Below are 17,162 nucleotides of genomic sequence, written 5' to 3'. Positions count from 1 at the left end.
GTAGCCCAACTCGCCAAGCTATCTATCATCTATGCCACCTGGAAGTGGAATGGAATACCAGTCGTGCCAAGCGCCAAGACAAAAAAGGGGCAGCCTTGGGGAGACAGTGGTTCCAAATAAAGTTTACGGTAGAAAAGTGAAAGATAGTGATGATACATGTACATCATGAATCATGTAGCGATTTCAATGAAAAAAAGAATCGCACGGTTTTAATTGATTGAAAGAGGCAGTTCATCAAGGATTTGCTTTTGAAAAGGGACAAAGGAGAATGGAAGTGTAGCTGAAAAAGGATGGTGAATAGCACGGCAGAAAGTAGGAATTAGAAAAGCAGGAGGTTTGTGAGCAGTAGTGAGTAGGGATTAGCTTTTGGTTTTAACGTCAGACTGAAGATCCCAGACAACAGAAAACCGGCCGCCTTGGGGAGGCAAGAATGATGAAGATAGTGATACATGTAGCCTAGTGATTTCAATACTGAAGATTGAAAACAGGCAGCGTAAAGGGGACATAGTAGCTGGGGGAAAAAAAGCAGAAAGGATAGGAAATAGAAAGTAGGAATTAGCAAAGCAGTAGGTTCGAGTATGGTTTTGGTTTTAACGTCAGATTGAAGATCCCATCTTCTGGATTACTGGGGTTGGTCCTGAAAAGGACCTGTTTGTGAGGCGTGAAGCAGGCGTCTGTAGTTGACAATCTACTTCTTGGCAGCAGGTTTCTTGGCCTTGGGGGCTGCTTTCTTGGCTGCTGGCTTTTTGGCTGCTGGCTTCTTGGCGGGTTTTTTGGCAGCCGCTTTCTTGGCAGGGCTCTTGGGTTTCTTGGCAGCTGGCTTTTTGGCAGCCTTCTTTGCGGGAGACTTGGGCTTCTTGGCTGCTGGTTTCTTGGCAGCAGGTTTCTTCTTGGGGGACTTGGGCTTTTTGGCAGCAGGCTTCTTCTTGGGCTTCTTCTCAGCCACTTTCTTGTCTCCCAAACGGAAAGAGCCAGATGCACCGGTTCCCTTAGATTGTTTCAGGGTACCACCTTTGACGCCAGCCTTCAGGGTAGTCTTGAGGCGGGCGTTAATGGCGGTGGGATTATCTCCGACCTTGTAGTTAGCCTGAATGTACTTCAGGATAGCCTGGCGGGAGGAACCACCACGCTCCTTCAGTGCGGAGATGGCAGCAGCAACCATCACTTTGTACTGAGGGTGAGCGGCAGGAACCTTGGGCTTGGTTGCCTTCTTCTTGGGCGCGGCCTTGACGGCGGGTGCGGCGGGAGCGTCAGACATTGTGAAGCGAGTGGTGAAGTTTGCGAGTCGAAGTTGTGCTAATTCAGAGGGCTCGAAGGCGAATGATTCTCAATCTGCGTTGCTGCGTTTTTATAACCCTTCCGCGCGGACGTCCGAGAAAGCATCTACGTCACAGTGTTTCGAGTTCGACGCGATTGTCGCCGTTCGCGATGCGCGCGATAGATTTGTGTAAGGTCGTTAAGTTTTAATCATGTAACTTTACTATAAAGGTATACTGGAACAAAAGCTACATTAAAAACGTTAGTAAAGTGGTCTGAGTATGTTTTCCATTGTGTTTCTCCGATTTTAAACCAATTTTTTCACCCATATTTCAGTTTTACCTTCGGTGCAAGTCAGGTGTTAGCATTTCGCTGTATTGAAAATAATTAAATTTCGAATCGTTCTATACTATAAAGTCTTGATTTTTTTATTTTTCATGATTATTTACTTATTTTATCTTGACTTAAAACTGTTTTCTTATTATGATTAGTTGTTTTTAGTGCTCAATACTATTTTTTCGTATCCCCACCCAGCACATTTCCGACCGTTGCAGTGAACGACACGCAAGGAATTTACACTTCTTTATGTCTTTCATACCTGTCTCCGGCATTTTAAACGGTGGGATGTTATAATATTGCTACTAAAGTATCTTTTATTATTGAAATATTTTTTAAAACAAATTTAATGTACCCGTACCATCGTTTTAAATACTTCGCCCGAAAACAAAAAGTGCTGGTTTCCAGAGCGAAAATGGCGGTGGGACAGGTATCTTCTCACTGAAAACAACCCCGCTAATATCACTTATTATAATTTCTGCGTCAACAAAACGTACTTCTGAATGCATAAAAATAACTTTGGTGATCGTTGGATCTATCTGACAAAGTATAATAGAATATTAAGACTGTTTGAGTCGATTGTAGACCCAACAAAAAGAACAACACAAACAGCTTTGAAACCCGTAATGGCCGCGACCTTCCCGTCAAGTACAGATTTAGACCTAGCTTTCTCGTTAGAAAAAAACCACTGCAAGTCTTTTATACGTTTGAAATAACCTTATCTTAAATATATTTCAACTTTGTAAGAGTGTACATGATGTTGCTAACATATGAGTTGCATAAATCGGTAATTAAATCAATATTTTCGATCCCGACAGGGCTGGAATGTGCTTCGTTTGTTGTCGTTTCCCCGTTGCTGTGTTGGGGTAGAATGGAAACAAATTTGTCGATTCTAAATTTTTCTTGGGTAGTTATTTGCTTCCATTTTGTTTGTGCATTGATTAAATTAGGTGTTTTAATATGAAAATGTTTTGGACTCAAACATTTTGTCGATTTTTTCAGGGAGGTTGGTTTCTTTTTCCTATAGGGCGGGGGAAGATTTCAATGCGAAAAGACACAGCGGAGCTTCATGGGTCGGAAGAGAGGGCCAAAAAAGTAGCGGCCGTTTTCAATACATGACATGCGACGGTCCTTCGTTTTTATTGTTCGTTATGACACATTTTAATTATTTCTTGTTAGATTATTCTTCCAACACGTGGGCACGCGTGTCAGAGTGCACCTCTTGAGCAAGTAATTTCCCTCTCGATTTCAACTAGACCTATCCTGCTTCACAAACACTGCTCACTCACAATGGCGGCGATTGCTAGATCTAGATTTGGGCCTGGGACGTTGGTATTTTCTCAACGAGAAAATAAACAACAGAGATCGAATTTTTCAATGATTATCATGATAAATACTACAAAATATGCGTTTTCCCATTTTTTGCGAAAGAAGCGTTTTACAGTATGACTCGCACTGTATCTAATTTCAACGAACACACTTAATTTTTTCTTACTTCTCTTCGCTGTATGAGCAGTGCGGTTGATTAGCCGAGCATAGGCCTACGTGTCCGTGTGTAGGCTGTTCTCCAAAGGTCCCGTGATCAAGACGTATAGAAATTACTTTAAGTTCACTATAATCTGATTTGTGAGATTGCTGTACTTTAAATCTCACATTATCCTATTTTAAAAATAATTATAATCGTACGTTTTAAATCTTTGATAATTGATGCGTGGCTAGAAGATAAATTTTGGTGGAAGCTGGGGGGTGTGGCTCACTGATTTACGGGACTCGGCCGAGAATGAGTATAGAGAAAGATGCAGTTGTCGAGCATTGGGTGTTCAGTTTAATAATTGTCGATGAATACGAATAACTAGTCTCTAGATGGCTATACCTATTCAATTTGATAAGTTTTGAGAGGTTAATTTAATTTGTTCTCCCAAAAGGATTTAGCTTAAAATTTCTTCAAGCTAGGCCTAGAGTAGTCACTCTTTTTCGCCTCGGCTGTTGCTGTTCCTGTCTGATGAATCTAGATCTAGATCTACTGCGTTTCCCTCCTGCACTATGAGCGCCCATGCTGGTGTCGATTGCTCTCTACTTTTACTCAAACCAAACAAACAAATGAATGGCTTATATAATGAGCGCTGTGGACAGCCTGCTTGATTAACAAGACCAGAAATTTCCCCATGGTGTCTTAAATTAGTCGGAATATTCGTCTCATCTGGATCAAAAAATTATTTCATCGGTTACGAGCAAGACCCAGAATCTATCTATAGCCAATGGACAGAAGGATGAATTTAGCGATGAAAACGTTTTGGTTGTTTTTTTATTATTATTGCGACCGATGTGTATTGTTTATCGGCCGCATTGTCTATAACAACAAGAAAAAAATGTCTGAATTTGGGAGAGAAAAAATTACTTTTGTCTTTTAGTAATCGCTGATGAAAAATAGTTTTGTAGTGCGTGTTTGTGTGTCTAAGGAAGAAAACAGTGTGTGTTTGTGTATGTCCATGTCTATGTTTGCGGAAGAAAATGATGTGTGATTTTATCTATTTATTTGATTAATTTTTTTAAACATCGTATGAAGAGAAAACTAACAGAATTCGCAATTAATTTCCTATGGTTAGCCTATTTATTTTTATTCGACAGTCTCTGAAAATTTCAAATCTGAATCTGATATGTATTTCATTTTGCTTTGTCCCCTTTTTCTCCTTTATATTGGTATAGATCTAGATCTAATTTAGTCTAATGATACGTCGTGTCTTCACTTCCCACCCACCCAGACCAGTCGAAACTACACGCACTTAGCTCGCCACAAGCGCAGTAACTCTCGAGCGCCATAGAAATTACTCGTTTGCCTCCCTTAGACTAGGGTGCAAAAACTTTACCTGAAACATTGCGAATTGCGACAAAGAAGATGTTGACACAAAGAGGTTGGGTTGAATGGCCGTATATACGTAAATTACATGCACGTAGCACGTACGGGTAGTAGATTCTAATGCTTAAAGTAAAATATTCCTATATAATACTTGTTCACGTGTTTAGATTAGATTTTCTTTTCGCAACGATTATTCTAATTTCTCAGCTCTGTGCTACTTCATTGTTGTTTATGAAGCGAAAAGGAATTTTGATGCGAGCAGGTGCAAAAGGCGACACCGACTGAACTTCATTTTAGTGGGGTTGCAATGGTGCAGCCAATAAATGGATGATGGCAGAACATAATGAGGGGAACTCGTATGTTGCTTAGTTGCTTGCGATTGCTTCTCATGAGTTCCACAGGACAGCCTTGACCTGAAAGCTATGTATATATAGGGGAAAAGGGAAATAGGACGTCAAGAGAATACCTGTCGATGAGGACTGGACATTTCTGAGAGAGAGAGAGAGAGAGAGAGAGAGAGAGAGAGAGAGAGAGAGAGAGAGAGAGAGAGAGAGAGAGAGAGAGAGACCTGAAAGGCGACTTCGTTGAATGCGAGTTCGCCAATTTATGTGCTCATTAAATCCAAGTTATTCTATTGATTTTAATTAATAAAAAATGGGAATTTGTCTCCCTTTGTTGAATGAGTTTTCGTTGAATCCGAGTTCGCTCCAAGAAGAAGAAGAAGAAGAAGAAGAAGAAGAAGAAGAAGAAGAAGAAGAAGAAGAAGAAGAAGAAGAAGATTTACGACATCTTTACCTTCAACAAACATATAACATGTCATATAATAAAACATGATGATGACAGTAAATACCCATCCTTTTACCAGTTGGAAATGTGATAGCCCTGAAAGGGGCCGTGTATACACGTCGATGTCATTTCCAGCCGGGGCCCTGCAGGATGTTCGCTGACCATGGCCCTAGTCCTACAGGCTGTCCCTGCGGTTTTACGCCAAAAAAAATTTTGAAATTATGCAAACTGAACCCCAAAATGTGAAATTATGCGATTCTGCTAATTTTAACAAAGAATGATAAAAGAAAAGTAATCAGAAATTATGCCCCCCTCAAAAAAAATTTTTTTTTTTTAAATCAAATTTTGCTAAATTATGCGGGGTGCATAAACCCATGGGGACAGAACTGGCTGGGACCGCCAACGACGCTCCCTGTCGCAGACGCCCCATCCTCCCTGGTTGGTTCCCCTGGCCCTGGACATATGTTTTTAAAGTTTGTTTTTAGTAATAGTTTTACAGCACTTGCAACACAATAAGATCATAGAAGTGCCGAAGATTAAAGATTTTACAAGAGAGTAACAAACACAAAAAAGGATGAGAGATAAGGACGATAGATGTTTGATAGGAAAGAAGGAGCAAACCGCATCAGAGCACCTACCAACCACTCACCTGGAGAGATGTGAGGCTCCAACAGATCTTATACCGTGTGCCCATTGGCATGATCGTGTCGGGTCGGGTCGGGTCGGTTTGCTAGCCAGACTGAGGGAGCAAAGCGGCTATCATGACACAAACCCTTAGCCCGACTCATTCACAATGGGCACCCAGTATAAGTCTGCTGTCCGGAACGGCTGTAGATCTATATCCCAAACGGATATACAGAACTGAGTTCGCTCCTCCTATATCCTCGTAAAGGTGGACACATAGCCTAGATCTATATATATTGACTTTGGACTCGTTAGATTGAACGATCCGTCAAGGCTGGGGTTTTCCTGGACAAACAGAGGATGTCCCCTCAAGCCTTGACCATCGATAATTTATTTTAAGAGACACCAGCCATCCATGTCATTGACCTGACCATCAATGATTTATTTATAGAGGCACCAGCCATCCATGTCCAGGTGCTGTTTTAGCCTCTTTTCCCTGTATGCGGATTAATAATATCTTTTTGCCAATTTATTGGTTCCGCTTTTATGTACCCCATAGCTATGGTTCTCAACATGGAATCCATGTCATCGTGACGCGACTTTTATCTATTTTGCGCGGACCTCCGGGAGTACACACACTTTTCTTATGAAGGCCTAGAGGCCTAGCCTATGGAAGACACATAATTTACACTAGATCTACATGTATTTTTAAAAAGGAGGTAGCTCTATGGGAAGACAAGACATATCCCAGTTAGAGATGAGGTAGGAAGAAGGCGGCGGCGATGGATTGGACATACTCTCAGAAAGTCAGGCAGCTGCATAAAAAAAAAAGAAAGTGTTGGCAGGTTGGAATCCACAGGGTAAGAGACCATGGGGAAGACTTCGTGGAATCTGGAGAAGAATCACAGAAATTGATGTACAGAAAAGTGGGAAGACATAGAACAACATCAAAAGGCTAGCCCGGGATAGAGAAATGTGGAAAGTGTTTGTCCGTGGCCTATACCCTCGTGCAGGGTGAGAAAGGCAATGATGATGATGATATGTAAGGAAGAGAAAAATAAAACACAGTGAAAGTCCAATTGAGCCCTCCATTCGAAGTTCCCATGGTCTGCTACTACTTTTGAGAGAGAGAGGGGGGGGGGGGAGAGAGAGAGAGAGAGAGAGAGAGAGAGAGAGAGAGAGAGAGAGAGAGAGAGAGAGAGAGAGAGAGAGAAAGGAGTGAGACGGAAGAGAGAGAGAGAGAGAGAGATACAGAGAGAGAGAGAGATACAAAAAGAGAGAGATACAGAGAAAGTGATAGATCTAGATCTACGGAGACAAAGATAGAAAGGGGAATAGAGCGAGAGGCAAAGAACAGGCGAGACAGAAAAGAAGTAAGATAGATCTAGAGCAAGAGTGAGAGAGAGGACAAAGTGGCGGCGTAGAGCAGAGGAGGGTACGTTAGGGATGGTTGAGGGTGGTTGTGGCGGTGGTTTTGAAGGCCCTGTCCAAAGATGCAGCCCATCTCTGGGTAAAATAGCACACGTTTTGCTTGATTGTATGTTTGTTTGTTTGTTTGTTTGAGTGAAGAGAAGCCAGGCGACACCATAACTTGTCAACAACAATCGTTTAGCGCAGTGAAAAAACATGAAAGACAAACAGCAGAGGAAACAGAAAAGAAAAGAAGTAGGACCTACCACCAATGGCGCCCTCCAACCGCCTGCCTACATGTATTTGAGCAACCCCTCTAGCCTAGACCCAAGGAGTTTACAGTAGTTCTAAACTCCTTGCCTAGAACGAATACCCTGCTAAACACTAGATCTAAACCGAAGAAAATCTGGCGGTTCCACAGATTTCGATTAACCCTATCAGTATACGCCCTGGGGTCATTTTGTACCCCGAGGGTTGCATTCTTCACATTTTAGAATACTTCTAGTTCGAAGATCTCTTTGAAACTTTCAGTACTTCTCAAAAATCATTTTGACAGACTGCTACGCAAAGCGCGTACGGATCGGATTAACGAGTAAATTTCCTGTTTGGAAAGAGGTGGCACACAGTTCCCCCACGTCGTATGGATACGATAGTAAAACACGACGTACAGATAGGGTTAAAGAGGACTTCATTGTAGGCTTACGGTATAGATCTATCTACATGTTTTCTGAGAAAAAGAGTACCCATCACTGCTCTAGATCTATATTTCTATTATCTATTTGTGGTGGCCGCAAGGAGTTTACAGTTCAAAAGCTCCTATTAGCCCTATGGGTGTCCGAATTTTGCTGTTCAAAAGGCTTTTTAATGGCTGCATCCGTCGACATGCAGTTTTCGCCAAAAGATTCTTTAAAATATTCTCAGGATCAAGACGCCCTTCGTTTTTTCAGTTTTGAGACAGTTTAATTTGCTGCAAAAAGCTTAATTTCTTTATTTCACCAATCGCTTTTGTAGGCCGACGCTTCTGTCTGTGTAATTTTAGAAAGTGTCTAGGAAGACCCCAATTGGGGTCTACGTAGTCATAGTGTCTTGGTGGAATTGTGACCTCTGACCCCTGGTTGAATTTGTTTGGAAAGGAAGTGAGTGATAGGCAAGGCCTTGGCTAGGCAACTAGGCTATACTAGATCTAGATCTAGATCTATATATCTAGATCTAGATTAGTTACTGGGGGGCTGGGGGGGTCTGATGAGTGATGACCGATGCTTCCCAGTTCCCAGCAGCAGACGATACAGTCAAAATGGAAGATGACACGAGTTGCCTAGCAATTACTGTTGGACAAACATTTAACAGCTTCTCTGAGGTTAAAGAGCTTCTAAATAAAAGAGAAGAAAAGCTTTTTGAGCGCCTAGTAATGGGCCGCGGCTCTGAACAGGTCAGCTATGCCAACCAGAGACTGAAAGGTCTGTCGAAGTACGCGGATTGTCTTGTTTACCGGAAAGTAACATTCAGGTAAGTCAAGTGTCAAGAGTCAAGTTGAACTTAGAATCTAGATTTCTCTAGATCTAGATCTAGATCTAGATCTAGATCTAGATATGATATAGATGTAGATCCAGACTCTAGATCTAGATCTAGATATATCTAGATATCTAGATTCTAAATCTTGTGTGGCACTCCTGTACAATTAATGCGGTCCTGTTTGTTTACATGACAGCCATTAATGACTAGATCTAGATCTAGATCTAGACTCATTACTTTAGAGTAGAGATATAATCTAGATCTAGATTCTAGATCTAGATCTAGATCTATATCTAGATCCATTTATCCATATAGCCTAACACCTCAGGGGTAACATACTTTTTGATTTTTTGTTTTATCTCCACCCGCAGTGAAGAGTGAAGATATCGCATGGTATTCATACCCACCCTATGACTTGACTTATGTTTGATCAAGTTTTCGTACTTGTAGAAATTTGCCTTCCTTTCAGCTAGATCTAGATCTAGATCTAGAGTTTTGTTATAATAAATAAAAATCACCACCAGAACTGACGTTTCTTTTGTTTGTAAGTCTAACAAGATCAACAACAAGAAGTTTTCTAAGATCTTAGCATTGTTCCTGATGTTATACCATTGTGTATAACCCCTTCACCTCTCAAATGTTCCTGTGACGTCCGTTACAATTTTACTGGGTTTTTTTAAGATAACGTAAAAACTACTCAGGCCATTTCTTTTTCCTTTTGTTTTCTCTGTTTTCACATTGAAACACATACTTTAATGCAAAACTGTTGACTTTAAACATTGAGCTGTGATATATACAGCGTAACGGACGTCACATGTGAAATCCATCAATTTTAGCTGTACCCTGATCTTTGTGTTTTGAGTCAAAATCATACAAGGAAATGAGTCCCACTTTTTATAAATTTTAATTCTATATTAAATATTATAATTAAGAGTGATTAGCATTAGCATTTGTTTACATGGCTTATAGGCAGACATCATCATCATCATCAATGCCTTTCACCCCTGGCAGGGTATAGGCCACATACAAGCCCCTTCCGTTTATCTCTGTCCTGAGCCATCCTTCCAAGCTCGTTCCAAGTGAGCTTCATTTCTCTCATGTCCCTTTCCACGCATCTCCTCCATGTTTCCCGTGGCCTACCTCTGCCTCGTGCTCCTTGTGGGTTCCACTGCAGTAACTGTCTTGTGATGTTTCCGCTGGGCTTTGTTAAGTTGTGTCCCATCTGTCGCCACTTTCTTAGTCCTATTTCTACTTCTATATCCTTTTGTCCTGTCCTTTCCCACAGCTCTTCATTTCTTATTCTATCCTGCCACTTAATTCTTAGAATACTCCTCATACATCTGTTGATGAAAGTCTGGACTTTATTCAGTACTGTCTACGTTGTCTTCCAAGTTTCGCAGCCGTAGAGGAGCACAGACTTGACGTTGGGGTTAAAGAGTCAAATCTTGGTGCGCAGTGAGATGTTGCTTGCTTTCCAGACTTTTGATAATTGCTTGAAGGCTGACCTTGCCTTGGCAGTTCTTGCTTTAACATCTGCCTCGGTTCCACCTTTACAATCGATGACACGGTAGGTAAAGGAGTCCACTTCTTCCAGGGGAGTGTCTTCCACTGTCACAGCAGGGCTTGAAACTTTTCCTAGCTTCACTACTTTTGACTTGCCTGGATGTATATGTAGGCCAACACTCCTTGATAGGCTGTTGAGTTCCTTGGTCTTTTCTTGCATCTGAGCATGTGTGTGAGAGAGCAGTGCAAGGTCATCGGCGAAGTCCAAGTCGCCCAGCTGCTGCCAAGGGATCCATTGTATTCCATTACATTTGCTTCTGGTGACTTCTTTCATGACCCAGTCAATTGCCAGTATGAAGAGAAAAGGTGAGAGCAAGCATCCTTGTCGCACTCCTGCCTGTACCTGGAATGGTTCTGAGAGTTGTCCTTCGTGGAAGACTTGGCAGTTTGTTCCATCATAGGTGGCCTTCACAAGCTTGATGATTTTCTCAGGTATTCCAAAATGCCACATGAGTTTCCACAGAGTTTCCCTGTCCACGCTGTCTAACGCCTTTTCATAGTCAATGAAGTTGACCACGAGTGGTTAATTCCATTCAAGCGATTGCTCAACAATGATACGCAGAGTAGCGATCTGGTCCCCACAAGATCGGTTTTTGCGGAATCCTGCCTGGTTTCCTCAAAGTTTCTCATCTGTTGCCAGCTTGATTCTCTCCAGGAGTATCCTGTTTAAGACTTTCCAAGGTATGGACAGGAGTGTAATGCCTCTGTAGTTGTTTTCTGAGGTCTCCTTTCTTTGGCAGCTTGATTAGGTGGCCTTCCTTCCGGTCTGATGGTATTTCCTCCTTTTTCCAAACCTTTTCAAGTTCGGGTACGGCTGTTGTTGACTTGGGCCTTCAGCTCTCTTCTTCTTTTGACTTTGTCTAGAGAGTTCTGTGAAATCCATTCATTCCTGGTGTTGTCTTTGGGTCCTAGGTGGTCTGGCAAGTTGCATTTACTGCCTCTCTTATCTTATCCCAGTGTTCGTTGACTTCACATTCATCCAGATCTTGAAGGGCTTGAAATCTGTTCTTCAGTTCCAACTTGAACTCATTCTTCTTTACTGGGTCTTTCAGAAGGCTCACTTCATACTTTAGACGATTTCCAGCTGTGACTTGTGCATATCTTCTCAGTTTTAGTTTCATCTTTCCAAGGATCAAATGGTGGTCTGATGCGACGTCTGCTCCTCGTAAGACTGGGACGTCCTCCAGTGAGCGTATAAACTTTCGGGAGATGCAAAAGTGGTCAATCTGGTTTTCCGTTGTTCCGTCCGGGGAGACCCAAGTGGCCTTGTGAATCATTTTATGTGGGAAGATTGTACCTCCAATTACCAAGTTGTTGAATGTACAGAAGTTTTGGAACCTTTCTCCGTTGTCATTTGCCTCTCCTAATCCGTGTCTGCCCATGATTTCCTCATTGTGACTATTGTCCGAACCTACCTTTGCATTTAGATCTCACATGACAATGTTGATGTCCCTACCTGGTAGTTTGTCGATGACGCTCTGCAGGCGATTGTAGAAGTCATCTTTATTCTCCACTTCTGCATCATTGGTTGGAGCATACACTTGCATGATGTTCATGTTTATGACCTTCTTCCTACCATCTCTTACCTTGAGTTCTTTCTTAATTCCAAATGAGGCCATGATGATCCTTGGACCATGTGCTTCCCAGCCCCTGAATGTCTTTTGAGCTGTTTTTGATATGATCTTCCCTACTCCTTCCCTGTTTGGTCTATCAGTGTCATTTCCTGAATAAATGAAAAGCTCCCCCTCTTTCATTCGCTTCTGTCCAGACTGGTTCAAGTGGGTCTCGCTGATTCCCAGTATGTGTAGTTGGTATCAGTGCATTTCTTAGAGAACTTGTGCAGTTTTCCAGCCTCAGAAAGGGTCCTAATGTTTCAGGAGCCGATCCGAAGAGACTTGGACTTGGATGATGGTGGAGGCTTCTGCCCAGCAGCTTCCTTTCGGCTTTCACTGCCTTGCATCATAAACTCTCCTTTTGGAGAAGATCCATGATCAGCCAAACAGAGATAATGGTTTTTGCTTGTATGTGTGTCTGTAACAGGTTCTTTTTACGAAAGAGGTTGTTAGCCTCGTGACTCAACCCCCCACCAGGAGGCAGGATGAGTCTGTTTCAGGAGTCACTACCTGGTTCGCCATTTAGTCGCCTCGTACGACACGCTAGCACCAAGTCAGTCCTATTCTTCTCAATGCTGAGACTGCACGGCATATAGGCAGACATGTTGCAATATAAATTTAAATCATCTAATTTTAACAGAAAAATTTTCCTTTGACAGCTCAAGACTTTTATGTTGCATTTGTGGTATTGCAGGTAGATCTAATGGAAAATATAAACCTATCAAACTGTCCAAATTGAAACAGCCTACAAATGCTTAATAATTTATTTTTACTTCATTATTATTGGGTTTAAAAAAAAATCGCAGACCGGTGTTCCCAAAGTCGGTTAACCCCTTCAAGCAAGATTGAAAGAAGCGACTGTGCAGAATATAGCTCTAGGATAAAATAAATTGAGAAAATATATAGATCTAGATAGTATCAATAGTATCATGTAGTGCCAGCTTACACTTACAGTGTGCCTGTCTTGGTTGCATAGTCTTAGATTCCACCAAAACACTGGGGAAGAAAATGAAGGGGAGGTAGCAGTTGTTTTTTTTTGGCTCGACAAAGTCTCCTCGACTCTTCTAATTCTAAGAAAGGCAGTCACCTGCCAAATCATTTAAAGACTTCTTTATGTGGAAAAGATTAACAACAAACCCAATTTACCTAAACAATTCAGTTTGGGAGCATTAACATAGACGGGCATGTCGGTATGCAAAATCTTTACTTGCTTTTTTATCAGAATGACTTTTCTGACAAATCTGCTCCATTATTTTAATTAGATCTCAGAAAGTTACAGTACAGTCAGAGTTGATAGACATTTTCACACAAGCCCTTGAATGTATACACTACCTTACATAGATATTTTCGCTTCTTCTCCCATAAAAAAAAGAACAGAAACTGAAACACAAATGAGAGTTTACATTTTTGGGGCGGAGATTCAATTGTGAGAGGACAGTTGGGGGGGGGGGGGGGGCATGGAATTGATGTAAAAACTTGTCAAAAAAGCTTTTTAAATAGCCTCCAGGTGCTGTATAGTATGATGTAAATGTGGTGTATGTTGCTGAATATATTGGTTTTTAGTGAAGACTGAGATGGTTGTGATTGCATAATGTTTCGAAAACTTTGTTTGCGTTTTTCTCGAAATTGCATTTTCGGCTAACTGGTAACTTTATAGAAAGCATATCTCAATTACTGTCAGATTTCATGGAAATTTTCACACATTATTCCCAAGATATATGCCTTCCTCCTTACAGAAGCACTTTTCCTGAATATTGATTCTGTTTTGAGTTATTTGCCATTTTTGCGTGGCAGCATCACCTAATAATGGAATTCTGAACATTGGTCAAAGTGAGGGTGAAATTTTGAAAATGTATGATAGATATTTGAAATCTGATTCTGTAAGGAGGAGAAGCAAGCAATAAATAACAAATAAACGAAGTATGAGGCTTCTATCTTTATTGGTTTTGTTGAAACACTGTTTATAAAATATCAAGAAATTTTGCTGAGTCAGCGCCATTTTTTTGCCGTCACAAGAACAAAAAAATTAGTTTCCACGTAGGACAGGTTTCCGTTTTATACAGGTAATTAAAGAGGAATATATCAACGGGGAACGGGAGATTCCGTTAAGACAGGTTTCCGTTTTATACAGGTTTCCGTTAAGGCAGGTTCGACTGTAGTTCTTTTTATTGTCAAGTTAAGATAGAATTAAGTCATGTACAATCTATGCTATGTATCATGTATAGCCGCTATAGGCTAGACCAAGATCTAGATCTAGATGTAAGTATAAGGCACTTTGCTATTTTTCAGGTGCAAAATCCTCTTTTTATTGTAAAGTTAAGATAGTGATGTACAATGTAGACTAGAGCTAGATCTAGATCTATATCTAAATTTAATACAATATATTAATTTTTCAGATGCAAGCATGAAGGTGAATTCAAGCCAAGGGGCACATCAAAACTGTCCACGTAAGTGATTTAAAACAAAAAACTTGAACATCATCATTTTCGTCTCTCGGTTTTAAACCTGGAGAGGCAGGAACTGAAATGTCCAAAAAAACCCAACCTAAATGACGCATGCACATAGTTTACGATTTGGATTTTCCTAAAGTCAACAGTGTTGCACTCTCAGGCTTCTCGTTTCTACCCTTTGTCTCTCTTTTTTAAATTATTATTTTTAAAAAAAATTTTTTGAGTACCGCAATAGAAATTAATCAGAAATCTCCTCCAACTGAGAGTGTCCAGGGCATGTAAGCTCTAGAGCTTTAGATCTTATTGGAAACACGGCTTCAGGTGTGGATTTTGTAATGTCTCCCCTCTGTTAATGTCAAGAATCTAAGAAAGGCCGCTGGATTTAATGGCAATAAAATGAATAAGGAAGACAACTAGATCTAGATCTAAATTTTGCTGCTTTTGTAACAGTTTCTTGATCTGTCGTCTTTTTTTATTCCTGTCAGATCTCTGAAAAAGGGCTGCCCTGTCAAAGTTTCGTTGTCGGCGGAAAGAAAGCACAATCGTCTGATTGTAAACAGCGTTTGCTCTGATCACAACCACGAGTTGTTTCCCCAGTCTGGTGAGTTTATTCTTTAATCTTTACACTTTACACATTCGTATGCAAGTTTTGATGAACACTAAACAAAGAAACAGTGAAGAAACTAGAAGCGGTAGACATGTGGTTTCTCAGAAGAATGATGAGAGTTTCATGGATGGATGGATAAAAGCTCAAATGAATCAGTTTTGAAAGATGCGAACCAAGAGGTCAATGATCAGAACTATAAGAAAGAGGCAACTACAATTTTTATGACATCTCGACCGCCAGGGCCTGGAATATACTTATATCTATCATGGGAAAGAATGATCCGAGGGGAAACGAGGCAGAGAATCACATTAGTTGAAAGTCTGAAATCGTGGTCCAGAAAACGGTAGCAACATGACCTTCTGGGGTTGGCTGGTACAGATTTGGATGGAGAGCCATGATCGACAATGTCTGTTCCAGACAAGATACCAGAAGAAGAAGAATGCGAGTGATATGTTCAAATGCAGCTTAGGAAAGTTCAAATTCAACAATACGAAAAACTACGAAGCTATGATGTAACCATGGTCTCCGATTGAGGGGAAGCTACCCTGTCTCTTAGCGACGCTCATTGTTTACTGTTCACGACTCTCGCATTCAATATTAGGCGCTTTTTCGGTTGTTCCCACCCAGCAATTGTTACTCGCCAGTACGCCTCGGGGGGTTTCAGGGGGGCGCTCCCCCCCCCCCCCCCCCGACATAATAAAAATATGGTGGGGGGTTTCAGGGGGGCATGCCCTCCTGAATTTGTTAGGTTTGATATCTTAGATCGCTGTGCATCAAACGTATAGATCTATATATATCTAGATGTAGATCTAGGCTCAAATAAAAAAAAGGGGGGGGGGGGGGACTACCGAAAAAGCACCCAATACTCACCGTCTGCTCTCTAGATCTAGATCTACACTTTTTCCCGATCATAGATCATATATCAAATAGGGAGTTCAAATGCAGCAATGAATTGAAAGTTCAAATCTGTCTCTTAGCTACATCCGTTGTTTACTGTTCTTATCTCTCTCCGTCAGCTGTCTAGATCTAGATTCTAGATCTCTAGATCTCTAGATTAGATCTAGATTCTAGATCTCTAGATTAGATCTAGATTCTAGATCTCTAGATTAGATCTAGATTCTAGATCTCTAGATTAGATCTAGATCTAGATCTAACCGCTGCCGTCATCTCTTTTTGTTAGGTCCAACACTTCGACCGTTGTAACAGATCTTACAAGGTAGACCAGCAACATAATTAAGCATGCCTGACAAAAAATCAAATAATACAGAGAGCCAGTCTCGAGGATTAACAGAGAATACCGGTATACGAGAAGCCTTTCTGCAAGGTGACGATTACATAATGCTCACTAAACAGTTGCAAATCAATCGAAATACTGCATACATGACCGTACGCCGAGCATTCGAAACTGACGACATTTTTGAAAAGATATTTGGGAAGGAAACCACGGCAATAAAAGATGAGCAGGTTTCGATAGCCGAAAGCCACCCAGATTACACTTTCATCAAAATAAAAACAGGTCTTCGAATGGCTCTGCCTCACACATCCCGCATTTGTCGCTGCGGCTACTTTGAACACATTCTATATGTATATATATGAGAGAGAGAGAGAGAGAGAGAAAGAGAGAGAGAGAGATACAGAGAGAGAAAGAGGGAGGGAGAGAGAGAGAGCAAGAGAGAGAGAGGGGGGGGAGGGCACTGACAAACAGAGAGAGAGAGACAGAGACCACAGAGAGATACAGACAGACGCACACACACACACATACACACACACACACACACACACACACATACACACACACACAGAAAGAGAGAGAAAGAGAGAGAGGGGGGGCAGACAGACGGACAGAGAGAGACACAGAGACAGAGACACACATACACACAGAGACACACATACAGAGAGAGAGAGAGAGAGAGAGAGAGTGGGGAGCAGACAAACAGAGAGAGGGACACAGAGATAGAGAGACCAGAGAGAGATACAGACAGACAGTCAGACTCACACACACAGACACAGACACACACACACACATAAAGAGAGAGAGAGAGAGAAAGAGAGAGGGGGGGGTCAGACAGACAGATAGAGAGAGACACAGAGACAGAGACACACATACACAAGAACACACACATAGAGAGAGAGAGAGAGAGAGAGAG

The 17,162-nt window shown here is 41.4% G+C and overlaps 2 protein-coding genes across 2 annotated transcripts in view; one reads left to right on the top strand and one right to left on the bottom strand.

Annotated features, from left to right (window-relative positions):
* Positions 1-615: 615 nt before the first annotated feature.
* Positions 616-1,302, bottom strand: LOC101857053 (histone H1-delta). Its single transcript, XM_005107002.3, has one exon. The coding sequence runs from the start codon at positions 1,256-1,258 to the stop codon at positions 689-691; it is 570 nt and encodes a 189-aa protein (XP_005107059.1). The 5' UTR covers positions 1,259-1,302; the 3' UTR covers positions 616-688.
* Positions 1,303-8,462: 7,160 nt separating this feature from the next.
* Positions 8,463-17,162, top strand: part of LOC101856836 — a gene marked incomplete in the record, with an annotated part of 13,395 nt that continues 4,695 nt past the window's right edge. The window contains 3 exon segments of the mRNA XM_005107001.3: positions 8,463-8,776; positions 14,355-14,405; positions 14,894-15,009. Coding sequence (XP_005107058.2) covers positions 8,520-8,776; positions 14,355-14,405; positions 14,894-15,009 — 424 coding nt within the window.

The sequence above is a fragment of the Aplysia californica genome, unplaced genomic scaffold, assembly GCF_000002075.1.
Source record: "Aplysia californica isolate F4 #8 unplaced genomic scaffold, AplCal3.0 scaffold00568, whole genome shotgun sequence".
NCBI lineage: Eukaryota > Metazoa > Mollusca > Gastropoda > Aplysiida > Aplysiidae > Aplysia > Aplysia californica.
This window is presented reverse-complemented; position numbering and strand designations above follow the sequence as displayed.

What these genes read in the sequence shown, in the direction of transcription:
- LOC101857053 (XM_005107002.3), bottom strand. Translation starts at nt 1,258, where the DNA reads ATGTCTGACGCTCCCGCCGCACCCGCCGTCAAGGCCGCGCCCAAGAAG.